The sequence below is a fragment of the Pseudopodoces humilis genome, chromosome 26, assembly GCF_049639895.1.
Source record: "Pseudopodoces humilis isolate 2021_Gansu_Grassland_sample_001 chromosome 26, ASM4963989v1, whole genome shotgun sequence".
NCBI lineage: Eukaryota > Metazoa > Chordata > Aves > Passeriformes > Paridae > Pseudopodoces > Pseudopodoces humilis.
Genome location: NC_142225.1, coordinates 560,311 through 587,113, shown reverse-complemented (window position 1 = coordinate 587,113; position 26,803 = coordinate 560,311). Strand labels below are relative to the sequence as shown.

General features: G+C 49.8%; 1 protein-coding gene across 1 annotated transcript in view; it reads right to left on the bottom strand.

Moving 5' to 3' along the window:
• Positions 1-26,803, bottom strand: part of PKP1 (plakophilin 1) — a 48,514-nt gene that overhangs the window by 6,134 nt on the left and 15,577 nt on the right. Inside the window, exons 3-11 of the mRNA XM_005530191.3 lie at positions 22,547-22,965; positions 14,372-14,516; positions 12,215-12,422; positions 11,370-11,547; positions 9,202-9,316; positions 7,962-8,117; positions 7,688-7,864; positions 5,221-5,374; positions 4,609-4,795 (exon numbers count right to left, since the gene is read on the bottom strand). Of these exons, the coding sequence (XP_005530248.1) occupies positions 4,609-4,795; positions 5,221-5,374; positions 7,688-7,864; positions 7,962-8,117; positions 9,202-9,316; positions 11,370-11,547; positions 12,215-12,422; positions 14,372-14,516; positions 22,547-22,965 (1,739 nt within the window). The remainder of the gene's footprint in view (positions 1-4,608; positions 4,796-5,220; positions 5,375-7,687; positions 7,865-7,961; positions 8,118-9,201; positions 9,317-11,369; positions 11,548-12,214; positions 12,423-14,371; positions 14,517-22,546; positions 22,966-26,803) is intronic.

Sequence of the window (26,803 nt, the reverse complement as noted above, 5' to 3'; positions counted from 1 at the left end):
CTGAGTCTGAAATGTGAGGGAGGAAAGAGAAGGGAAACGGTGCCAGCCCTTTGCTGGAGTCTGCAGGGACAATGTGGGTGGATCCTCTGGGAGGGGGCAGAGGAGCGGGCTCGGAGCTGCCTGGAGAGGACAAGGGATGGGAGCCTTTGCAACAACATCTGCAAGGAGCCCAGAGCCCTGAGTCAGCACAAGGGAACAGATACCTGCTCACGTAACAGCTCGAAACCGTGACTCACTGCAGGACCTTTCATAGCTCTGGAACATTTCATACCCAGATATCCCCTCCCTGCTGGCTCCCATTCCCAGCTCCTGGCTCTGGGACACTTCTGCTCTGGGTTCAGGGCAGCAGCCCCAGCCTGTCCCACCCAGGGTCATGGTGAGGAACAGGACCAAGCTCCCTGTCTGATACAGCCCCACAAAACCTTGTGTCCTCAAAACATTCCTCAAAATAGTCCCAAAGCCCACAAGAAATGGGGCCAGTGAGGAATCTGGGACATCAGCTCCACACTTGGAGTGTGGGAGGGTGGGGATGGAACACATCCAGCAAGGTTTGGGGCATTTCTGGGACATACACAGCAGCTGTTACCAAAGAAATGATCGGGTTTAAGTTAAACTTCAAAGGTGTTGTGCAGCTCCTGGTGTTGTGTAGAGGGCTGGAGGACAGCCAGAAATTCGTGAGCAACGCTTTGGGACAGAAAAAACAGGTTTTATTGCCAAATCTCTTCTCTAGTTATAACCAGAGATTGGTTATGCTCTGTCTACAGAATGACAATGTTTTAAAACATTTTTTGTCTGCAATGTTGTCCGTGGCTGAAAAGCCATTGAATCCCTACAAACCCAAGGGTAGCTGGGATCAGATGGGCAAAGCACGAACTGAACTCTCAATGATTTGTAGGTTCAAGTTGTTTCTCTCTTCCTAAGCCAGAGTAATTTTCTCCTATTTCTGAAATAATTTACTTCCAATGACACTAAATATGTACTTTTTGCCACTATGTCTCTAGAGAACACCTCAGAAGTTTTGTATTTTCAAGCCAAAATTACCAGCATCATTACCTGAGTCATTTATGAGTTCAGGCAGAAGAATTTCTGAACTCTTCATCTGAAGGACTGGCACTGTTTCTTACAGCACTGACTGCTCTAATTTAGGTATTATTATATTGAGAAGCTCAATATGAGCTGGTGGAGCTGTGATGTGATAAAGTAGCACATCCCAAACAAAAGAGTGTGAATATAGTAGTGGATAACACAGAGCAGAATATCAAGGACAGGTGATCTGGGGGGAAAATTCCTTAATAACAAATTGCCTGAAAAACAAAGTTGATTTTAAGTACAGTCTGTGTTTTACAAATAGAATTATTCATGAGAAATTGTGGAGAGGCAATGAAGGAGATGTCCCCTGGTGGTGATGGCAGGAGTCACCCAGCTACAGACTCAACAAGACAAACAAGACACAGGCAGAAGGAGATGGTGGGGAATGGGGAGAAACAGAATGGGGGCAAAAAAGACAAGAATCTTATCCATAAATATCAAATAATGGGGAGAAATAATCCTTCCTCAGAGGAAAAGAAGTTCAAAGAACTTCATGTGTGTCACTGAGAATGACAATGAATTCCCACAACAAGGATTTCTTCAGATTGTGAAGAGATTATAAAATTGATATCAAGGTGCAGTCTTTGGAAGAAATGGGAAATTTGAAATGTGTGGATGGGAAGAACTCTCTGGCACAGGGAACAGGAGCAAACCTGAGTTCCTCAAAATATTAATTTTGGTGAAATGCTGTGGTGGAATTGAACTGCAAAATAAAACTGCAGTAGTAAAGGTGTGAAAAGTGAAGGAACAATAAGAAACAGAACTAAATCCATGGTAAAGGGATGAACTGCAAAGATGATGCTCTAAAGCACAGGGAGAGAGAAAAAAGCTTTGAGTGCAGCCAATAGTATTAATGAGGAGGATTTTAATTTAATTAGTGAAATTATGTTGCTTGAAAATGAGTAGAGAAATGTTTTTCAGACAGCTGGAGAAGAAAAATGAAAAGGAAGCCAAACACCCCAATAAATCAGATCCAGGGTCTTGATTTTCAGAAACACCATCAAAAACTGAAGGAAATATTCAATATTTTGGCAACTTGGATTAAAAATGATGTAGAGTGAAGGAACCCCATTTGTCCATGAACCCCATGCCATGGAAGAGAGCATCTGTAGGAGACACAATTCCTCAATTGGGATGCTCCAGGAAGAAGAATAAACCACATCCATCAGATAAACTGCTGAACACTTTCTGCCTTTCAGTCAGAATCCAGCTATGAGAAACATGAGGAGAAAGAAACGTGGGAAGGGAGGAGACCATGGGAAAGGTCAAGATCCATAACTCCCTGGGCTGGAGCCTGGAGTCTCTTGCTAAGCTCTGACCTGAAGCTGTTTGAGCAGGTGGAGCTCCTGGCTTGCAGTGACAGCCCAGCTCAGAAGCAGGGCAGGGTCTGAGGGGAGCAAAGGAGACACGGGGAGGGAGCACCCACACACCAACCCCAGCCTGGGGGTCAGGGAATGTCCACAGGGAACTGAGGCAGGCTAACAGAGAAAACTGCAAAATCCTGACAAGGTGCAGGGTGTCCCTGGGCCCTCCCTGGCACTGGGTCACCCCTGAGCTCCCCTCTCTCTGCTGCCCGCCGTGCTGGGGAGGAGGAGGAGGAGGTTGATGATGTGTGACACATTCAGAACCACAGTGGGGATCTGGGGGCTTCAGCCAGCCCCCAGGAGAGGTGGGGAATTACTGATTTCCACTGTGGAGGGGAGAGGCTCTTTCTGATGTAGGACTAGACAAATCCCACCCTAATTTTTTGTGTTTATTTTTCACCCTGTGATGCAGCAAGAGTTGAAAGTCTCTCCAACATCTGCTCTACTGGAGCAGCCTGAAATAATATGGCTTGGGACAAGTAAGATTAGTCCTGGGTGGATATTCTCTTTTTCCCTAAGAATTGAAAAGTGTAAAAATCTTTGGGGACAAAAATGAATGATGGAGGCAGAGGAACAGCTCAAGTTTTGGACATTGTAAGAACTGGGGAGTTCCTTGGGAGGACTCTGTGATCCAGGCAGGACTGGAGACACCTCCAGAGTCTGGTAATTCCTCACAGTTCAGTGTGTGAATTCAGTGAGTGCTCACCTCCAACAAAGCTCATCCCCAGCAGCCAAGGCAATTAAAGTGCTCCCAGCCCAGGTTGTGCAAGGCTGTGCTGGAGCAGCAAATTACTGAGCACTGCTCTGAGGGAGCCACAGCAGGACTTCAGCACCAGCAAACACCATTCAAAACAAGGAGGGCTTAGAAGAGGGCTGGGTTTCATGGTAATTGGGCTCGTTGGAGAGTGGAAGCAAATAAAAGCAGCAAATAGAGTGATGATCCCTGGCCCAGGCCCAAACTAAACAAGGAGGCCCCGTAATGACTGCGAGTGTCTCTGACCTGGAACAAGGGGTGGATTGGAAGAGCTTTATCAAAGGATGATGAAGGCATGCAAATGGATTTTCACAACAGAAAACAATGGGTTACTTGTCTAAGGCATTTTAAAACAAAGACAGATGGCAGGAGAGATGAAAGCCTAGGAAGGAGAGAACATGGTCAGAGATAATGGAAGTTTAACATCACTTTGGCCAGAAATGAACACAGAACTTGGCAAGGCTTGACAGGCTTGTGCTGCAGGGAATATGGATAACAAACAGGAGAGAAAACCAAGTCCTAAAATAGAAAGAGGTAAAATATGATGAGATTGCTCAGCTGGTGTAAAATACAGGAGTAGACCAGGGAGGTACTTAAAATAATTCCTGTGTATGTTCTCCCAGAGCTGCATCCTGAGGAGGATGATTTAACAAAAAGATGAACAGATTTGCACATAAAAGTCCAGCACAATCTTTGTGTACCTGCAGTGTTGAACCTCAGACCTGACCCTCACGACAAGGTTTGAGAGAGGCCCAGGAGCCAGGAAGTCACTGACATCCCCTGTTCTGAGGGGTGGAATTTTTCACAGATCAGAGAACCCCAGAATGGTTTGGGTTGGAAGGGACCTTAAAGATCATCCAGTCCCACCCCTGCCATGGCAGGGACACCTTCCACTGTCCCAGGCTGCTCCAAGCCCCATCCAGCCTGGCCTTGGACACTTCCAGGGATGGAGCAGCCACAGCTTCCCTGAACAACCTGTGCCAGGGCCTCCCCACTGTCACAGGGAAGAATTTATTCCTAATATGCAGTATAAATGTCTCCTCTTTTAGTCTGAAACCATTACCCCTTGTTCTGTTGCTACCTGCTCATGTAAAAAGTCACTTTTCTCTTTTATAAGCTCAATAAGTACTATTTTTAAAAGACTTTAAGATGTTGATGCTTCAGTTCTTTTCAGAATTTCCTAAAATTCAACCAGAAAGTTTCCAGACATCCCTTTGCAAACCCCACTCCGATGGCTCCTGCCTGTTTCCAAGAAACCAGTGCTGAGGGCTTCTGCCCACCAACATGCCCAGTTTCTTTATGAGGAAGGAATAATGCTCTGTTTTGGCTCCAGAGGGTGTTTGGAAGGCTCTGGGGCCAGCCTGGCTCTGTCCCTGCCCCTGCCTCGTGCCCCACACTCACCCATTCCGGCACAGGCTCACTACATTATTTAGCAAGTTGCTGGACAGGTAAGACTTTCCCAGGTGGGGGTTGGACATGATGAGGTTCCTCAGAGTGTAACAAGCTGAAGTCATGATCTCTCCATAGCTGCTGGTGTTTCCAGACTGGAACGACAGGAGACGGGACACATCTGGGAGCACCTGGTGAGCTAAAGAGGTGGAGGAATGTTCCAATCAACAATTAAACACAATCTGCCACAAGTGAATTATGCTATTTGTGTTAACAGCAAGCAGAGTTATCTCTGCAGGGAGCCACTGGAGGTGTTGCACAGCAATGGCATCCTGGGGGGATTTTTCCAAGACAAAATGAGGGCTGCAGGCCTTTGGAAGGGCCACAAGCACTCCAGTCAAATCAGCTCCCAAAACACTGTCACCCTTGTGGTCCTGCAGGTTTGTCACTGTCTGTGAAGCACAGCATGTGTCCCACAGCACTGGTGACTGTCATGGGGCCAGAGGAAATGACCCTGCCCTGCCCACTCCTGGAGCTCGGCTGTCTCCTCGTGGGGCTCACAGAGCGAGCTGGGCACACCCCATGCAGCTGAAAGCTGGGATCCAGCACGGGGGAAGGACTTACCCATGGTTTTGTGGAGCACAGGATGCCTGGACATGTTGCTCAGCAGAGAGGCCCCAGACCGCACGACCTCGGAGCTGTTGGACTGGAGCAGCCGAGCGATGCGGGGCAGCCCCTTCTCCTTCATCCCAATCAACTGGCTCATGGCATTGGACATCTGAGGGACAGCAGAGATGCCCATGACTTTCAGTGCCAGGGGGAAACAGCTGGGTGATGCTCAGGGCTGGAGGAATGTGACTGTACCATAAAACGAGCGCTGCACTTTCTCCTGCTGCCATAATCCCACTTACTCTGTCAATTTTACCTCTCTCCCCCCCAGTTATGGGAGCCTGGGGAAAAGGAGGCTCAGGGGGCACCTTCTGGCTCTCCTCAACTCCCTGACAGGAGGGTGCAGCCAGCAGGGGATCAGGCTCTGCTCCCAGAGAACAAGGGACAGGACAAGGGGAAATGATGTCAAGCTGCCTCAGTGGAGGTTTAGATTGGATCTTGGGGAAATTCTTCACCAAAGCAGCTGCCAAACAATGGCACAGCTGTCCAGGGCAGTTGTGGAGTCACCATCCCTGGGAACATTCAAAAAATATGTGGATAGGGCACTTGGGGACATGGGTTACTGGTGAACATGGCTGAACAGTTGGACTTTGTGATATTAGAGGGCTTTTCCAAGTTTAATGACTCCATTATCCTGTGACATTTGAGAAGTTAGCCTCTCATCTGCTGTGATGCAGCTGGTTCTGCTGTCCTCTGGAGCCCCAGTGCAGCAGATGATCACTCAAGTGACATTCCAAAAGCTGGAGAAGTTTTGCTTTCATGTCCACGTTGCCCTTCACAACCCCCTGGCAGCTCCCTGCCCTGGCCCTTCACAGCTCCCTGCCATGCCACAATGGGCTCTTGGGCAGCAGGAACAGAGAGTGGATGGCTTTAAAAAACAGTCTGAGGACCAGAAATACTCAACTTAGATGTGATCTTGTGCTTGTAAATGTAGAAGATCTCAGGCTGCAGCCAGGGCAGATGAGTTCAAGCACATCCCCTGAGTAAACTGCCCTTGTTGATGGTGCTTTAACTGAACTTCTCAGCTACTGCCCCACCAGAAAGGCTGCTGGAGACACATGTCCATTAACAGTGACATGGGAATGGAGAGAAGAGGCTGGAAAACATGTGCCCTGTTTCACATTCACACCAGCAGGACTGGGGTGTGTAAAGAGGTGGAGAATTGCTCCAGTCAACAATTAAAATGTGGAAACTCATCCCCAGATTCCCTTTCCATCAAATGACAGCAAACTCAGCAACTCCAGCTCCAGCTCTGAGCTGGAATGAGACTCTTGAGGGGAGGAGCCACTTCTGCACATCCAGACAAATTTCAGCCATTCCATTCCAGAAGGCTGAATTAAGCTGCACTGTCAGAGCTGGGTTTGGTTGTTTGTCCCTTGTGCAATGTTGTAGATTGCTGAATATTTTTTTCCCCTGGAGCACAAAACTCCAGCCCCATTTCTCTGACCAGCTCTACCCATACATGACAGCCTCTTTCCACCTTTTGGTTTCTGCTGCTGCTTAGTTAAATTGCCAAAAGTCAAGGTTCCCAATTATTTAGCATGGAAATGGTTGTGACAAAAGGCCATCAGAGCTGGCAGGTTAATGCCATGCCAGCAGGGAAGGCTCTGAGTGAGTCACCCGTGTCTCTGGGTGGGACACTCCCCACACGTGACACACCTCTCCTCCCTATGGAATCATTATCTCTTTATCTCCCCATCCATCTTATTTAAACTGGGAGTGATGGAGTTGGGCACAAACAGACAAGTCAGGGGCTGTCCCAGGGGAGGCAGCCTGCAAGGACGTGCCCGGGGCAGTGACGTGGGCCCACAGAGCCGCGGTTGTGACGTGTCCCCCACGGTGCCACAGCATCACCCAGCCCCTGGCACCTCCACGCTGCGTGCCCACGGGTCAGGACATATGTCACAGCTATTTTACAGGCAGCTCTGAGGTGTGGACAAGCCACAATCCACAGCACAACCCACCCTGTCATTAGAGCCACCTCCCCTTGGAGCACAGCATGGGTGGTGGCTCAGCCCTTCCTTCCCCTGCCTCTCTTCACATCTGGCCATGGGTGCACATCTGGGCTCACCCTCACTGCTGCCCTGGGGGAGGGTGCCAGCACCAGCAGCTGCTGGCAATGTGACCAACAGACTGGGGAAACTTGGGAACCCGGTGTATGGGTCTGGGATAGATCCTTGGCATGCAGATTGTAGCCCCCCATGAGACCCTGAGTTTGGAGTTAATAAACATCCCACTGGATCAAACACTATGGAGACACTGGCTGTGCTGCCCTGAGGTTTAAAGAGGACATTTCTCTTTTTCATGGCTGAGAAGTGATTGTGATCAGTGCCCTCAGAGGTCGTCCCAGCCTTCCTGACTCTGATTCCATGGAACTGCTGACACATTTCGGTGCACACATGAAGGGGAGGGAAGCTCTTACCAGCCCTCGGCTCGCAGTGAGGTTCTGCAGAGCTCCAGCACAAGCTTCCAGGGTGGCATCCTTCTTGCTCTGATCCATCAGGGACAGGTAGGTGCGGATGGCATCTGAGTGGTACAGCCAGCTGGGGCCTTTGGGTTTGAAATCCTCCTCGGGAAGAGGGACCCCATACTCATCGTTCTGCAAAGAAAACAGGGAGCTGACATCCTGCTCTTCCCTTGCAGCCCCTGCCTGTGGCTGAACACCACATTCCCAACCCCTCTGTGGCACATCCTACCTCCATTTTCCCACTCCTGCTGTTGAAACAGCCCGTGAGAGTTTTGTCCATGTAAACACTCCGGGCCATGTGGTTGAGCTGGGTGTATTTGTTGGGAACCTCAGCATCCAGGCGGTAGGAGAGATTGTGCAGGATGCAGATGCAGTTCTCCACAGACTGAAAAATGCAAACATCACATTAGGCAGAAAACTATGGGGCAGAACCAGAGAGGACATGGACTGGGCCATAATAATAATAATAATATTAATCAGCTTTATATAATAATATAATCAGCTTTTTAGCACCACAGATGCTCCTTAGCCTGGTTCAGGGAGTGAGGGATGGGAGGGAAGGAGCTGGAATAGCTGTGAAGAAAGGATCTCAGTGAGCTGCTGACCCAGAGAACTTTGGGAGGCCTCACTTGCCACAGACAAGTTGGCAAACAGGAGAAGAGAACGTGAGAGTGGCTGGATCACACTATGAAATTCCAAACCTTGAAATCCCCCTCTTGCCCGAGGTGATTTCCAATGACTCTCTCTGAGTCACAGCTACAGATCAGGTGACACTTTTTATCAAGAACAGGCTTTAAGGCTCTTTTCCCTGGATGCCAGAGTGCCCAGTGGGAAGAGCAAGGGAGAATTTTGGCTGGATACCCATAACCAACACTAGAACCTCTGGTTACATTTCCAAAGAGCTGTGTTTTGTGTGTGCTCCTGGAAAGGGGCTCCCTGCAAAGGAGGGTTTGCTCAATCTGGAAAGAATTCAAAATAACTTTGGTAACTTTGAGGGTTACACCCAAAAGGTGTCTGCAAACACTTTTTTGTCCAAGGCAAGTGCTGTTCACACACAGCCATCAGTCACAGTCAGGGGACTGGCAGAGAGATGCTGAACTTGGTGCCAAGCTGGGGATTATACACTTGAGTCCTGCTGGATGAGGAGATGTGGGGGGTAAAGAGCAAGAGATGGAGGTGAAGATGCTGGAAGGTTCCAGGGAAGGGGAGGTTCCAGGGAAGGGGAAGGGAAGGATCCTGGTGACTCAGGAGCCAAAGTATTTTACTGTTCCTCTGTAAAACTGTAAATTGTAAAGCCCAGCTCTACTTCAGGCCCAGAGAGCCGAGGACACAGATCCCACTGGGGCTTGGCAGGACAAGAGCAGCCAGAGAGTCCAGCCACCTCTGGTGTTTGTTGGAAAGGGATGCTGAGGCATTCCCAAGGCTGCAGTTGTTAACTGTGGGGCTGGAAGCAGGGAAGCAGCTGGTACCTTGTCATCAGGGCGGCTGGAGACCACACAGTTCTGGGCATAAGTCATGACAGAGTCGATCAGGCCGGGGTAATTCCTCATGGTCTGGCGCCCCATGTCTGCAGAGCTCAGGTTCCTGAGGAAGCCATGGACAGCAGGGGAAGGAGAGAGGATGTGTTAACTCTGTTCTGCCCACGGCTGCCACTGAACTCAGGGATTTTTTGGCAGCTTCAGCTGAACAACTGCTCCTGTTCTGGAGGCCTTTGGTGGGACTGCACCAGTGCACAGCTCTCTTGCTGCTCTCTTTAGGACTGATTTCACCTGGAACATGTCCTGCAAGGAGCTCTGTAGAGAAGACACCCTCCTAGGGACAGTCACCAGCAGGAGGTTGCCTCAGAGGCTTTGCATGTGCTACTACACAGACACTGCCTCCCGAGAGGAGTTTCCAAAGGGAAGACTGGCTAAAGTCTGACATCTGGAGTTGTTGTGATCATCAGGAAGGTGCACAGGGTTGTAAGCACAGACCTACCTAAGGTCAGCAGCAAGGTCTGTGTGGAAAACAGGGTGGAGATGCTGGAGAACAGCAATGGCTCTGGCCAGAGGGACTGACACATCTGTGAGGTCAAAATGGGTTCCTGGACACTGGTGGCTGTCAGGACAGGGGAGTTTTTCCAGTAACAAGATATGGGTTTTGTTGTTTTGTTCTGGTTTTTTATTGTTTTTTTTCCTTCCCTATTTTATTGCCTTATAGCTTGCAAATGAAAAACAAAGAGAGGTTGGCAGTGGTTGTGAGATATTCACTGCAGGCACTCCAGAACTGGATCTGATGTTCACTGTGATTTGCAGCCTCCTCATTACCACGGATTCATCTGCAATCCAGAAATGCTTGAGCAGCAATGGCTTGGGCCCAGGGCAAAGCCAGGGCTGTTCTCATCCCTGTGTTCTGATGTGGCAGGGCAGTGACTCAGAGCAGTCCTGGCTCAGCCCTTGGAGCAGGGGCTGTGAATCCAACCCCCAGCTTCCCTCACTCTCCCTGCTCCTCAGTCCTGCTCCCCCAGGCCTCTGCAGCTCCCTGGCTGACCTGCAGCTGCCAGTCTTCTTTGGGGTGTCAGGCACTGCTGCCACAGGCTGGGATCCATCTCAGGAGGCAGAGCCTACCTTCAGCTAAACTCCACGGGCTCTTTACAAGCTGTTGCCATTTTCTTTCCCCCCTTTTAATGGGATATTTGATGGTGTTTGTAGGCTGGGATGGCCTTAGAGCAGAGCAGCTCATACCTATCGTACCCCACACATCTCGAGCTGCAGCTGCTCGGGGGAGCTGCCTTCCAGGACAGGGAAGGAGGGAAAAGCACTCCCTATCTCCCAGACACGGTTCCCAGCCACAGAAGCTGATGGTATCAGGTCTCCAAAGGCCCTGCCATGATCAGCCTCTTGTTTCATAAGCAGCTCCAGCTCCTGCGAGCTGCATGTCTGGGAAGGGCGCGGCTGGCACTGCCTCCCTCGGGGAGAGCTTCCCTTGATGAAAGCACCTCATTATACAGGGCAGGTTTTTTGCCCCACTTGTTCCCATTGAGACAAGGAGCTCACATCCAAGTGGAGGAGGAAGGTAGGAGAAACAGCAAGTCAGGGCGAAGATCCTCTACAAAAGGGCTCTGGCTTCCCGTGAACAAAATAAATGACTCTGGGCTCAGTCTGCACCTCCTGTTTCGTCTCCTGATGAAATGAGCCTGGAAAAGTCCAGGGCAATGGGACTGCTCTCTACTAAAACACTTAGCAAAAGAAGTGGGAAAGTGCTTGGTTTTCCCACATAGAGAATTCTGTAATTTTGTCACCTAAACCCCAAACCAGTTTGTTTTCTCTGGAGGCCTCAAAACTGGCAAAATCTGTCCAGTTTCCTGGTCTGAGCTAAACACTGATGGGTTTCGCTGATGGGTGCACAAAACAAATTCCATATTTTTTGAGAAGAGACTTAGCAATAACAAAATTATTAAAAATAGAAAGCTACTAGAAAAGTATTTTACATGTAATTTTTTTCTGCATCTTCTCCTAGTCAGGAGCACTTTCTCAAGGAGAATTTTTCATTAACACAATTGTAATGAGCATGAATTCAGCTCATTGTAAGAGGATTTAGATGGCTTCAGCTTTTGCCCACAGACACAGTTGCAGTCAGTCCCTGCCTGGTGACTCACCTCAAACACCCTGTGGCATTGAAGAACACTTCTGGGTCAATAATTTCTCGTGTCCTGTTGCAGCTGCCATCAGACCAGCCCGAGAAAGGGATGATAACACAGTCTGTCAGCACGGGCAGAGCCTCCTGTATCAGCTCTTCTTTTAGTTCATCAGTGGAGGAGAGGTTCCAGAGCAGTCCTAGGAAGGAGGTGGGACACAAACTCAAGCACAGGGTTGTGTGCATTATGTACTTTGTTTAGGTCAGGGTGATTCCAGCACCAAAATCCTTCTTCCCTTCACTCCTCTGAGCTGAGGGTGCAGAGGCTGCCCAAAACCCCAGTCCCTGTCCAACCCTATGGAGACAGGTAGGATGGGTCCATGTGGAGGTGGGCATCTAAGCATCCTCCCTCCTTCCAAAATTGCTGTTTATTGCCATTCGCTTGCAGGGGACAGCATCTCTCCAGGGATCTTGGAAAGGCTTGCACATAAAACCTGGGACACAGCTGAGGGTGACCTGCACCAAAAAACACCCATCAATTCCTCAGGCAAAGGTGAGGCACCAGTGAGGAACCCAGCCAGCCCTGCTGGGGTTGGCAGCTCCCTTGGCCATCCCTGGGAATAGCAGGGGCCAGGTGGGAATGGCAGGGTGACCATAACTGGGAGGGGGACCTGGGGCAGGTACTTCCCCAACAGGCACTAAGGAAGTGAGGAACCCTTGGAGAACATGGAAGGGCCAGGATCTCCTGTGCCTTCTGGTTTAGGTCACCCTTTGGTGCAGGAGGAGCAGGAAATCCCCTCTCTGTGCTAGGGGAGCACCAAAGCAAGAGGAGCCTGGCCCTGGCAGGGCTGAGCAGACTCTGGGTACCTGTGAGCTGTTTCTGAATTTCAGTGTTCCCTGTCCTGCGGAGGAGGCTCACACACTCCCTGATCCCGTTCTGCCGCCGGGTTTCCATCTTGTTGGTGGGGTTCTTGAACACCAGGTTCCGGAGGGCTCCGGCTGCCGCCCGCTGCACGTTCTGGTTCTGGCTGCGGAGCAGCTCCACCAGCTTGGCAATGCCCCCCAGCCGATAGACCTGGCCAGGAGAGACATGGCACAGACACAGGACATGAGCATGGAGCCCTGGGACAGACACTGCCATGAGCATGGAGCCCTGGGACAGACACAGGACATGAGCATGGAGCCCTGGGACAGACACTGCCATGAGCATGGAGCCCTGGCACAGACACAGGACATGAGCATGGAGCCCTGAGACAGACACTGCCATGAGCACTGCACCAGGACAGACATGGGCCATCAGCACAGAGCACAGGACACTGCTGGGACAGGGACACCCAGAAGTGCCCCTGCAGTGCCAGGGGTCAGACAGTCCATGCTGGGGGAGCTGGAGAAGCAGAGCCAGGGAATGAGGGCCAGGGATGACAAGTCTAGTTCAGGCTACAGGTCATGGGCACAAAGCTCCTGGCCTGAAGGTTGGAGCCAAAAGCTTAAGCTGCAGGAGTGGTTGTCTGTGAGTAATGGCCATGGACAGAGTCCCTTGCCAATGGAAATGTGCTCCTGCAAACTCCCACCCACCTCCACAGTTTGCAACAAGTGGAAATGCTGCCCTGCCTGTGTGCCAGAGACCATCTAATGACATGCTGTGGTCATTTATCTGCATCCTGAGATCACAGGCTGGGTTCACAGGGATGGTCATGGCCAGTGTCACCACTCTCGAGGTCAGCCAGAGGCAGCGGAGGGAGCCCAGACCTGCAGGACACCACACACAACACAGGGAGCTCTGAAGGTGAATCCCTGCAGCTGACCTCTCCAAATGCTGGGTGTTGGTGCTGTGGGATGTGCTCTGCACTGGCCATGATCCTGCCTGGAGCCCATCCTGGCACAAACACCCCCTCGGCTGAGCTTTGCTGACAACGAGCGAGCGCCTCTCGGGAGGGAAGGAAAACAAGCGTGTGCTGGGATGAGTCACAGACCTGCTCTGGCACATCCTTCTGGGAAGGATGGGACGGCCCAGTGCTCACAGAGGGTTTGCAACGGTAACAAAGGGTGTGGCTACCCCACAATCGGCCACCTGAACGTGGGCTGGGCACCTGCATTCACCCAGGCACAGCCAGTGCACAGGGACACAGCCACACCAGGCCAGCACCTCCAGCTCCTCTGTTGTGCCAGGACAGGGCTGGCATCTAACCCAGGGTGGGGATAAACTTTGGTGATATCCCTGCTGCAGCAGATCCATCCTTCAGTCTGCCTCCTTTGCTCCACAATGGCAAAGGAATTGAGGAGTTAAGAGCATCAGAAAAATAACCTGTGCTATAAGAAGGGCTTCTTTGTGGTCAAGTATCACAGAATCACAGAAGGATTTGGGTGGGAAAGGACTTTAAAACTCATTTTGTCCCACACCCTGGCTGGGCCAGGGACATCTTCCACTATTCAAGGGTGCTCCAAGCACCACTTCCAGGATGGGGCAGCCACTACTATGAATGTGCAAAATTACCTTTGTACATGAGCACTAATTAACCCATTGGCTCAGGTGGCTGGAACAGTCTGGAAAAGGGCTGGGAAAAAGGCTGGCAAAGGGCTGCAGGGTCACTGACCAATGCCCAGAAAAGGTCACAGTGAGACTTAAAGCAGCTTTGTCTGGCTCTGACCCTGCAGCTCTGAGATAGTGAAAGGCTGATGTGGAACTGGGTGCAGCTGCCCCCAGGAGAGCACACTGGATGGCAGCTTCCACACTGTCAAACCCCGTCACCCTGCGCCACAGCAGCTCGTGGTGACAACAGGAACAGTATCCTCCTCTACCCAGAAACTATTCCAGGCATTAAACCCTGACCAGCTGCTGTTGTGAGAAAGTGGGCATTAACAGCTGAAAAATCTACTTAATTAATACCTGAGCCTGACTAATAAAGCACCCTCATGAAAACCAAGGGAACCTATGGATCCTTGGCACCAAGGAAAACCAGTCCCTTCCCTCTCTTGTAGCGTGAGCCCTGGTGTGGCAGCAGAGCACTGCAGCAGTGTGCTCACCTCTTGCTTGGCAGACTCATCCTGGAAGCAGGTGTGCTGCAGGTAGTAAGCCCCCATGGCCTGGTACTTGTCATCAGAGGAGCACAGGAGCTGGATGGCCTTCTGGATGGTCATGGTGCCAGCGTCAATCTCGTCACCACAGATCCTGTTTCAAAGACAAACAGAACCCTGTGAGTGCTCAGCCAGGACTGCTGTGTCAGCACTGAGAGTTATTGGGAAGGAATCAATGATAAAATCACATTGCCACACCGAGTACACAGTGCACCTCTAGTGGATTTCTCTGTCTCAAAAAAAGAGAAGGTAAAAGATGGAAAAGACACAGTGAAGAGCACTGAGGGTAATAAATTCCAGATCCAGTCTATCCACAAGCAAAGGAGACAGGAAATGAAAGCTGGATTGAGCTGGTAGATGTCTGATCATGTCCAAAGTGGAAATTTAATGAACAGAGACCCAGCTCACTGTTCCCCAAATAAAGGAATGAGTGGACAGGAGTGAAACCATCTGCCAGATCATGAGGACAAGGTAACACAGCAGGTGGTTTTCCCACAGTGTGGGATCCTTTGATGTGAGAGGTGGTAGAAGCAGAAATGTGAGAGCAGCTGATGGTCTGGGGAAGCTCAGGCAGATTCCTCAAGAAAAGGCCTGTCTGGAGTGATGGGATGGACAAATAGGCAGTTTATGAAATGCTAATGAGAGCTCTGAGACATCCTGCTCCCAGGGGATGTTCACACTGGCTGTCTCTAAGCTCTTATAAAAGCTGATCACTGTCATCATCCCTGTTAGAGGTAAAGAATGTGCCTGCAACTCCAGAGGAAGGACATGAATTCCTCTGGCTTGGGGCAGGACTGGAACCTCGGGAGAAATACATCTGAAGGTTCTTCCACTTGTTTAGAAATCTGAAGGTCCTGCTCTTTTTGGCTTGTTCTTATTCAGTACCATGTTTTAACCACATCAAATTAGAAAATGGTCCAAACTTTCAGACTGATACAGGAGGTCTGAACTGCAAAGTTTGTCTGTGCTTCCAGTTATAGGAATTAATGTAATTGAAAGTTCCTGTCTCCTCTCAGCATCCTTGCAGCTGAATCCTGCAGAGGCTGCATGGGGATCTCAGCTCAAGGCAGGAGTGGCTGCATTAATTTGCAAGGTCCAGGACTGAGGGATTCCTGTTTGGTTTTACTGTCAGCAGTGATGGGATACAAATGGGAAAGGCTTCATTAGCAGTGGATGGAATCCAAAAGCGTGAGGGCTTTCCCAGGCCAGTGAAGTCATGGCTGTGCCTGGCTGATGATGTTCCCTGGGACTGATGGGGAGTTTTACCTGGAGATCAGGAGATCAGTCCCTGATTGAACCACATTTATTTGAACACATTTTTGCTACGTAATACCAGGGGGTGACTCTGTAAAGGGGCTGCTCACCTCCAGACAATGCCACAGACCAATAGAACAGTGATTTTTACTAAGTTCTTTAAATAAACCCATGACATTTGAAGAGTTAAATTTCACCACAAGACAGCAGCACTTCCAGACATGGGATGGACAGAGTTGCTTTGACTGTGCCAAAGAAATGTAAAGAATAAAGGTGTGGAAAGGACACTTGGTCACTACCAGCAGCACTTAGAGTGAGATAAAACATTTATCCTTATGAATCCAAGGGTTCCACTCCACACAGCACAGAGCAGGGAATAATATGCATAATTTCACACTAAAGGCATCATGAAGGACTCTGGTCTCCACTGCTCTCACTGCACAAAGTTACAGCCAGCCAGCATCACTCATTCAAGCATCTGTGGAGTCAGTGGAAAGAAATCGGTGTTTCCAACACCTTGCCTTTGTGTCTTGGACATTTTTCCTAGTAAAGGAAGCCCTGCCCTCTGAAGACACCTCTGCCACTCTTGGTATGCAGGAATGAGAGGCAACAGTCTGGGGATGGACCTTAAACATTCCATATCTAAGGCTGGGTGAACCTCATTCCACTTCTATTTCTACACTGCAATAAAACATCACTTCCTCATAAGACTTTTCATCAGTCTGAACTTCTATCAAAACCTGGCACCAAGGAACTTCCATTAAACTCGCACCATGGAGACACAAAACTAGAAAGACAAAGGAAACTAAAAATTATGGAGCCCCAGAAATCCTTGGGCTGGATCCAGGATGTGATTTGCTCTCAGGATTTTTTCATGCTCCCGAGACAACTGAGCTGAGAACTGATGGATCCTGTGCCAGGGAGGAGCTTCTCCTTCGGTTATTGGAACCTGGACTAGAGGTGTGTGAAGAGAGGTAGACTGGTAAAAATACCAGGTCAGTGGCCATGTAATCATAGCAATATATCTTTCTTGGTAATTATTGAATCATATCTTTTTCTTATTGAATCATGTGCTTTTTCTGAGACAGAAGGATGTCCAGCTGCCTAAGGAAGGCAATTCTCTTCACATCCACTACACACAAGTACAAACCCTCTCCAGCTGGGAAAAACTGGGGATGCAGATTCAGTTCTGTGGGAGAAGATGGGGGAGATTCCCTTTTCCCTGCTGTCTCCTCAGCACAAGTTCACAGCAGGTCAGGCCCAGTCACACTGCCCAGGAAGCAGCAGGGATTTCTCCTACCCGAAAATAAAACCACCCTGGCAAAGTCCAGCAAAGGGGAGATTGTTCCTCAGCCAGTCAGGGATATTCCCAACCAGATCCACACTGTGGGAACAACAACCTCCTTCAAGACAAACTCTTGGACTGAGCCATCTCCAGCCTGGGCAATGTGACTGGTAGGAAGAGCTCCAAAGGTTGTTCTTCCACAAGAAAGAAGCAGACTAGGAAGAGACCTCAGCTGGAAAAGATTCAATGGAGACAAAGATCAGATCCTGGAAAGAAAGGGAAACAAATACTGAAGAGGATCAGTATCAAAAAAAGGCAAATTCACTCAGATTTCCTGAGCAGATTGTTTTGTGTTAATTTCCATCTAAGTTTCTGTCCGGCTTGTTAGTGTTACAAGTCTCAAGAGAGAAGGAAGCCAGAAAACTCTTAACAAATTCCATTGTTCATTAATAAAATCAGAGTAGAGACTCTCCAAACAGTGTTCAGCACATCCCAGCATTCTATCCCAAATAAAAACAAACCAAAGTGAAGGTGACGTTCATTATGCTCACTTCTGCTTTCACTGTGGGGCTTAGCCCTGAAGAATTAATGTTTTGATATTGATCACCTTTAATTACCCCAAAAGACAAGAGATGGATCAGAAAACACCCTTGGTACATTCCCTGTTTCACTAACTCCTGTCTTCTCTCTGCAGGACTTCCAGGGGAGCTGAGGGAATTGCTGCAGGGGACACACTGTCCCTGGGCTTCAGCCACAGCACAGGGACTGCTGCAGCTCACACAGGGCCACGTCAGGGTCACCAGAGCCAAACGTGACACTAAGAAATCCCAAAGGGTTGCCCCAGTCTTTACTGCCACCTCCACAGCTGCCAGCTGAGGCATCCAAGACCTGTAACTGAGCAACTCCAAGACGCTGGGGATCCCCAGGTACCTGGAGAGACACTCGCTGCCACATGATCTCTAATGAGGTGTTCCAGTCTCCTCCTCCACTCACAGAGAACTCCAAAGGGGAGAACTCCACATCTCCCAATGGGGCCAAAGGTAAGTGTGGGTTTGCAGGTGGCCATTAAAGGCTCCTGATCCAGATCAGTAAACCCTCACCCTGAGAGTCTCTGCAGACACCTAGCTCCCCATTCCATTCTCCCAAAGGAGAACACCCCCAATCCTTCTCCAGGGGTGGGATGAGTCTGGGCTCTCAGCCATGTCTCCAGCTCACACATCTGTGGTTCCCTGAGATCAGCCAGAGGTTGGATTTGTTAGGGGTAACTCAGGGACCTGTCTCTGAATTCAGCCCCACCGGCCACCAGGCACCTCAGCTCACACAGGCGTCTCCTGACGTGGTGTGACCAGCTCAGGCCACTGCAGGGCCACAGACACCACTGACACCACCTTGCCCAGCCCTGTCTGTCCCATGTGGCCCCTGAAGCTCTAAGCAGAACTAATACAATGTCAGTCCTTGGTGGACACAGCTTCTTGTACCCCAGGTTCCAGCTGGAGGGGCACAAAGACTCTGAATTTCCCAGGAGAATTAAACATCCGATTCTTTGTTACTACTTCTCATCGTTGCTCCCTGAGCAATGACCCAGCAGGATGTAGAAACATTTATCCCGAGTGGGCAAAAATAATATCAATAACATCAACAACATTGCAACACGTGATTTAGCCAAAAGCTGTTTGCTCAGGGTGCTATCTCATCACCTGAGCATGCTGCAAGTGCCACCCAGCAGGGGAAATGGCTAAAAGTGGGCACATATGGGTGGTCTCTACCAGCTGCTGAAACCACTGGTGCTACAGCCTCCAGGGTGAAATGCTGCAGCTCACAAGAGATCAACAAGGAGAAGTGTTCTGTTGACAACAGGGAGTCTTGGACACCAAGAAAATTCCTCCAGTTCTACCAGGTTCCAGAAATATGAGTGCCGCTCATTGGGAGTGGTCTCTGGGCAGGAGCCGCTGGAACAACCCTGAACATCTGAGCCCAGGCCAGAGGTGCTGAGCTTGGAAATGCTGATCCAGAGATGACATAATGATTACCAAGGCTCAAGTCTCTGAGTGGTTAGAGAGAAGTATGTCTGGAATTCCAGAATCCCAGAATCACTGATGTTGGAAAAGACCTCTGAGACCATCAGGTCCACCCCTGGCTGATGGTCTTGTCATCCAGCCCAGAGTACTCAGTGTCACATCCTTGGGCACCTCCAGGGATGGGGACTCCACCACCTCCCTGGGCAGCCTCTTCCAATGTTTAACAACCCCTTCTGTGAGGAAATTCTTCATGAAGAAATGGAATGGACAAGAGAAGGTCCCTCTCTGCTCACTGAGGCCGAATCAAGACAACAGGGCTGGTGGAGGAGAATAAACTGCATGAGTTTTTAATTGTGCTCAATCTCCTGATCTGACAAACAGTGCAAAACTCAGATTTCATCACCAGAACCAACAGCATGGGGTGAGTAAAACCCTGTGTCATGATTTAGTTTATCAGGGAATCACAGAATGGCTTTTCCTGAAAAACAGTTCAGTGTTACACTGCTCATCAGGCAGCTGGAAGAAAGGGGCTTTGGTCAGAATTGCTGCTGGAAGAGGGAGGGCTCTGAGGGATATCAGTTATCAGAGGCAGCTCTGCCCTGTCTCACACAGCAAAAGCCAGTTCAGTAAGTGGCAGCAATCACAGGATTAAGAAGAGTTGCAGAAATTAAATAACTTTGTCACCAAATGCAGAGGGACTGCTCAGCACAGACAGTTTGGCAGTTCTTGCACACTCAGAGTTTTGATACCTGTACACCCCTCTTAGCACCTGAGAACACTCAGTGACCCATTGTTCCTCTCACACCACCCAGGGAGATGAGCTCCACAGCAGAGGATGCCTGAGCAGCACCACTCCTGAGCCAGGACTGACACCATCCATGGGCATGATGGAGTTTTGTATCACAGACACACCCAGTGGATCACAGGTCCCACTGCAATCCCTCTCACAGCAATGGGAATCACCCCATGGATCACCTCAAATCATCCCATGGATCACCCCAGAAAGCATGGAAAGCATCCAGCCCTCCCCTGGGACTTGCAGGCTGTTTGCAAACCTGCAGACAAGACATCCAACACATCCTGAAACAGGAGATCTGCAGAACAAAAGCTGAACACAGAATTCTCCATGTCACAAAGGCACAAACTCCACCTGGAGAATGACTTGAATGGAAGGACAGAGCCCCAAACTGGGAACTGGCAGCAGCTGAGCCCTGTTCCTGCATGTGGAGGTTAATTATGGGATACCTACAAGCAGAACTCTCCTTACTCAACATCGGGGGAGCCAAGGGAAGATTGAAATCTCCAGATGGAGAATCCTCCAGATACAACTGCCCTACACAGCAAGGAGAGCCCAGACATGTTCCTGACCCACCTCAGAAGCCCCTCCCCAACAAAAGCACACTGAGGGCAAGGCCAACAGTGCCCTGCAAGACACTTCTGAGGGCTAAGAGTCATCCAAAAGAGTAATTTTTCCGAAGAGGACAAGTTCTTTGTATATCTCCAAAGCTTTAAGGATAGCTGCTCTCAATCTCCTCCCCTTTGAGCACAACCCCTGCACCAGTCCAGCTCTGCAAAGCTTGGGGCAGAGCAGGGGCTGTGCCACAGCCACATCAGATTCACCCAGGGGACACAGCCCCAGCTGAGCCCACAACTTGAAGCCAACTTGGAGCCAACTTTCCACAGCAGAACCAGTTCTGCCAGATGAGCTGTGCCCCAAGCCAGGCGTGTGTAAATGGAGCCACTCCCTAACTAAGGGCAGCCAAAACTGGAGAGGATTCCTCTCACAACAGCAGCTCTCCTCTTAGAAAATGCCATCATTCTCCAAGTGACTTCTCCAAAGTCATAACCAAGCCCCTGACTTTGGCCAGAACCTGCTGAATTGCTCCAAAGCTGTGTCCTCCCTAGGAGAAGGCAGCTGCACCCCTGAGTTCATCATTCTGCCACTCTTCCCACTACACTTTTCTGCTCTTCAGTAAGAAATTCTCTGGAACAAGTCACTTTCAGTTTGTGTAACATCTCTGGTTCCCATTCCACAGGATTTACAGAGCTGCTGACAGCAGCAAGCCAAGGCCACCAGTGCTCTGGGCTGGCCAAGGCTGATTTGGCATGTGTCAAACATGGGGTAGCCGGGCACACGGGCAGCCAAGGGCTCATGATAACATTCTGATGGGGCAGTAACGTTTCTTGGCATCCATGCTCTGGGACACAACCTCCTACTCAATCCCAAAGGAGGGAGCCTTAGCCAGAGTAACCTGGGACATTCAGATGTGGAAACAGGCATGGTTTGGCTCACGCTGCTGACAGGAATTTTCTCAGTATCTCCATCATGCCTTGGGGCAATAGCTCAAGAGTTTCAGGCCTTTGGTGGGAGTTGTGACAAAGCCTGTGAGCCCTGGCAAGCAGTCTCATTCTTATCCTCCAGTGGGAAATTTCTCCTTGGGACCAGGGACGACCAGGAATGAGTTTGGGAGATTTTAGGGTTTGTGTGACAAAATTCCCCCTCTGTCAGGGAGTTGTGAGAGCTTCTGGGCTGGTGCAGAGCAAGTCTTGCGTGATGGTGCAGCAGCCCTGGGCACTCCTGTGGAAGCTGCAGCCCCTTCTTCTCCAGCTCTCACTGCAATGTTTTGCAGTTCAAAACAAGCAAACCATGGTCTTCCAAGGCTTTGGAGACTATGGTTCATGCAGACCAAGTCTCTCCCAAGACTGGAACAGAACATGGCTGGTGTTCCAGAGCTGGAGGTAGCACAGGGCACTGGGGCAGTGTTCAGTCACCACCCAAACCAGGTGATTGTCAGTGGGAGCTCTGCTCCATTCACAGCTGCATCCTTGGGAGGGTCTGAGCTCACTGCTGTGTTTTACACTGTTGTGTTTTACACTGTTGTGCTTGTACACAACATCTAGAAGAAGGGATCTGATGCTCAAACATGATGGACCATTCTCCACCTCTATAGATTTCCTACCCCAAATGGAACTGGATGCTCTGGCTCCTCTTTCCTGATTAGTCAGATTAATTAGGATATCAATTAGGATATTTATTTCAATTTATGACTCAGTTTTTTTCTGGAACCCAAATCAGACCTTTTGGGCAAATGAAGCAGGGGCTGGGTGGAGAGAAGAGAGAGAAACACCACTGCTTAGCAGGCTCTCAGCTCTGCTCTGAGTCAGACCCTCAGGGACTGACTCCTTCCCAAAGAGGATTTCTTTTGGGTAAGTTTTCTGCCGGACTGAAGCAGCAGGACAGCCAGGAGAGACACCCTGACTGCACACCAGACCTTCTGCTCTTCACCTCCCCATCCTCACACCACTGTGGTTTAATGCCACCACAGACACTGAGGGATCGTGTTGCCCAATGTCACAGAGCAGATACCTGCAGCGAGCCAGTCCTATCGGCTCCCCTCCACAGCCCAGGAAACGAAATAAAGGCCTCAGGAATGACTCATGTGTCCCACTTTGCTGCAGGATGCGCTGCTGAGGGCTCCGCAGCGGCTGTAAGGCAGCTCAAGGCCTGGCTCTGGCAGACAGAGCTCCCCAGCACTGTCCACGCTCCCTCAGGGCCCGAGCACTTACTTGGAGCTGGACTGGGCCTGTCCATAGAGCCCGTCCTGCTTGCAGCTCATCACGGGCTGGGCATACACCACGTCGGCCTTGTTGCTCGAGGGGCAGGACAGGGCCCGCGCTGGCATTTTTTTACTGGTCCTGCTGGTTCCCTGCTGGGTGCTGCAGCTGCTGTAGATGCTCTGGCGGTTGAGGGTGGCCTTGTGCTCGGCGCGGCCGCCGTGGGCCTTGCGCAGGGTCCCGCGGGGCGGCTCGCAGTAGAGGTCGGGCTCGCTGCGGCTGCTCTTGATGTTCTGCACGAAGCAGTAATCGCTGCCGGCGCGGGGGCTGCACAGGGCCTTGCCGTGGGCCCGGCTGGCCCAGCCCTCCATCTGGCTGTAGGAGCTGTAGCGCCGGCTCTCCGCGTCCCGCTTCAGGGTCCCGTTGTAGAGCTGCGAACAGCAAACACAGCGGGTGAGGCCTGAGCCGGCCCTCGGCACCGCCGGGCCCACCCTGCCGGCATCTCCGGCATTTCCACGGGAGGCTATCCACCCTGCAGCCCTCACAAAGGAGACAAACCCCGCCTGGATATCAGGGACGCTGATGTGGGATCCAGGAGCTTTAAAGCTGACCCTGGCAATGCTTTATTCCCAACACACAGGGTCTAAGCCACCCTGTAACTGCACTGCACATCTCTCACCGTCATGGAGCTTGACGCCCCATTCTCACCTTCCAGCACTGCCTGCGTTTATTTTTAATTTCCTTACGCTCTTTTCTTCCTCTCCCATCTATTACTTTCTTAGAAAGGGAGTAAAGGGAGTGAAAAATGAGTAAGAAGGGATTTTTGAATCAAACTCTGCCAAGAAACAAGTGGAGACAATGAATATCTGCTTATGAGTTACAAGGCGTGTAGTATCTGCTCAGATAATGGGATGCTCTGGGAACAATGTGCAATAAAAACTGAGATGACTAAGACAGGATGTAAAAATGAAGGGATAAAAGATGGTAAAATAAACCATCTACAATTAGCAAAACAAAAAGATGGCTTTAGCTGCCCTGCTGTCAGTTCAAAATGCCTTCACCACTTCACCAGAAGTCATCCAGATTTGCATCAAGTTTGCCACACCAGAATTGAATTCAATCTTCTTCTGCAATGTTAAACCTTTGGGATGTCAGTGCTGGCTTGTGGAAGCCTGCAGGGTTATGTCCAAATGAGAGACAACTCATTCAGGTGTGTACTCCAGAAAGGAAAATAAATTAAACTGTTTTAGTGCTGTTTGCCCGATAATGCTGAGTTTGTGCTCTGCATCCCCTCAGCAATCTGGCAAGGAGATCTCCAAGACATACAGCAAACAGAGATAAAAAGAACTAAGGAACAAAACTGCCTGCCCCATCTCCCTTTGATTATCCTGGGAAAGCTCATCCACGGTCTCCTGTTGGATCAAAGTGTTTTTTTCTCATCCAGATCTAAGCAGTGACACTTTGGGTGACATTTTCTGCAAAGGCCACCCCAGGGTCCCTTTGGCTGGGAGAGAAAAGTCAGGACTGGCTGCTAATAATTTCCATGGAACTGTAAAAAGCCTGTGCCTGGTGTAATAGTTCATGCCACTGAAAAAAAATCCAAATGTCCTAACCTAGAAACACTCCATGAAAGAGAAATAGGAATGTCTGCTGGCTCACCCTGAGTTCCTCAGCTCTGCCCTAACTCCATCCCAGCCCCAGCACACTCAGCATCATTCTTGCCTCCAACACTCTGCAGAATTGTCATTACGTTAATTAATTAAGCCAAATATTTCCATTAACAAACTGATCTTCAGGAATGCAGGAAATCCTCTTGGCTGTGTCCCTGTAGAGCTGCAGAGGCTGAAATCTCTGGAACCACCTGGGTGGGACTAAACCCTTTAATCCAGCTCTGCTGATGCCCAGATCACTTATTCGAGTAGTTTTGAGACTTTCAGATGTGCATCTGAACAGGTGAATTGGTGCAAGGGGAGAAAAGGGGAGCAGCTTCTCTCGGAGTCCTCTCCAGAGGACACAGGACAAACCTGTGCTGAGTGGGGCAGGTTTGGAGCTCCTGGGGTTGGGAAGGACAGGTTGCAGGTGTAAAGAAGAGCCAGGCTGAGGCACATCACAGGATGTGATGAGTCTTGGGGGCTCTCTGGCAGTGGGACAAGCCCTCTGCTGCCCAGGATAAAATCCAGGATGGCCACACACACACACACACACATATATATATATATACACACACATACACATCACATACACACACAGACACACACACACACACACATATATATATATACACATACACATCACATACACACACATACACACACACACACACACATATATATATATACACATACACATCACATACACACACAGACACACACACACACATATATATATATACACACATACACATCACACACACACACATATATATATATATACACACATACACATCACATACACACACAGACACACACACACACATATATATATATACACACATACACATCACATACACACACACATATATATATATATACACACATACACATCACATACACACACACATATATATATATACACACATACACATCACACACACACACACATATATATATATATACACACATACACATCACATACACACACAGACACACACACACACACACATATATATATATACATACACATCACATACACACACACACATATATATATATATACACATCACATACACACATACACACAGACACAGACACAGACACACACAGACACACACTCACATCACACACACACTCACATCACAAACAGACACACACACTCACATCATACACAGACACACTCACATCACACACAGACACTCACATCACACACACACATCACACACACACACACACAGACACACACACATCACACACACACACACACACACATCACATACACATACACACACACACATCACACACACTCACATCACACACTCACATCACACACACACACACACACACACACACACATCACATACACACATCACATACACATACACACACACATCACACACACTCACATCACACACTCACATCACACACACACACACACATCACACACTCACATCACACACACACACACACACACACAGACACACACACACACACAGACACACACACTCACATCACACACACACACACACACACATCACACACACATACACACACACACAGACACACACACTCACATCACACACACACACACACACAGACACACACACATCACATACACACATATACACATGGCTCTCTCCATCCCAGGTTTCCCTGGGACGCAGCACACAGCAACAGCAGTGCCCTCCAATGAAATCACGATCTACCACAGATACCCTTCTGAGGTGATACCATCCTCATTCCAGTCCATTTTCCTGGGCTCAGGAACCCTGGGGACAGTGAGGGATGGACAGGGCTGCAGTGGGATGGACAGGGTGCACTTTGTGCTCAGTGGAGCCGCTGGCAACGGCTGCAGGACAGAGAGCAGCTTGTTAGATGTGAGCCTGGCTGGTTTTCTTTATGAGTCAGTTTAAGCTGGGATTATTCTGTAGAGTTGTCAGAAGCTTGGCAGAGCTGTGGAGCCCCTGGGCATCTGCTGAAACCGACTCAGGGAAGCCTGGAAGAGGAACTTGTTGTTTATCTAAAGCTGAGATTTGCTCTGCAGTGCACTCACTGAGGGGAGGGGGGAGCGCATCTCTGTTTACTGAGACACAATGATGGGTTCTAGATTTCCTGCTGGGTTTTAGAGTGGCTGTAGCATTGTCCTCCTCCTTGGCAGCCCCGAGATGGGTGAAGCTGTTTGCAAAGACACCTTTCTGCAACACAGGAGCCCTGGGCTGCAAGTCCGAGCAGGTCCCGGCAGGGCGGGGGAGCCTTTTGCAAACTCATGGGAAAATCGTTCCCGTGTGATGTGAAGCTCATTACCAAAGGCAGTCCATGACTTTTATTGCTGATTCTACCAGATGCTTGGCTGAGCCCATTTTAATCTCTTTCAAGTGGCACGGACCTAATTGGTATCTCAGAATTCCTTTTTGCAGCAGGAGCCTGATCCAACGGCCCCAGATCGATGAGGATTCTCCTGCCAGCTCCAGCAGACCTCAGACCTTGCCCAAGAGTCTGTGAATCCCTGAATGGTCAGGACTGACCTGATCCCTTCCTGTTCCTGGCAAAGTGCCCTGTCTGTGCCTTGGAGCAGCTTCCCCACACTAAAACCCAAATCCCTGTGCTGGATGCTGAC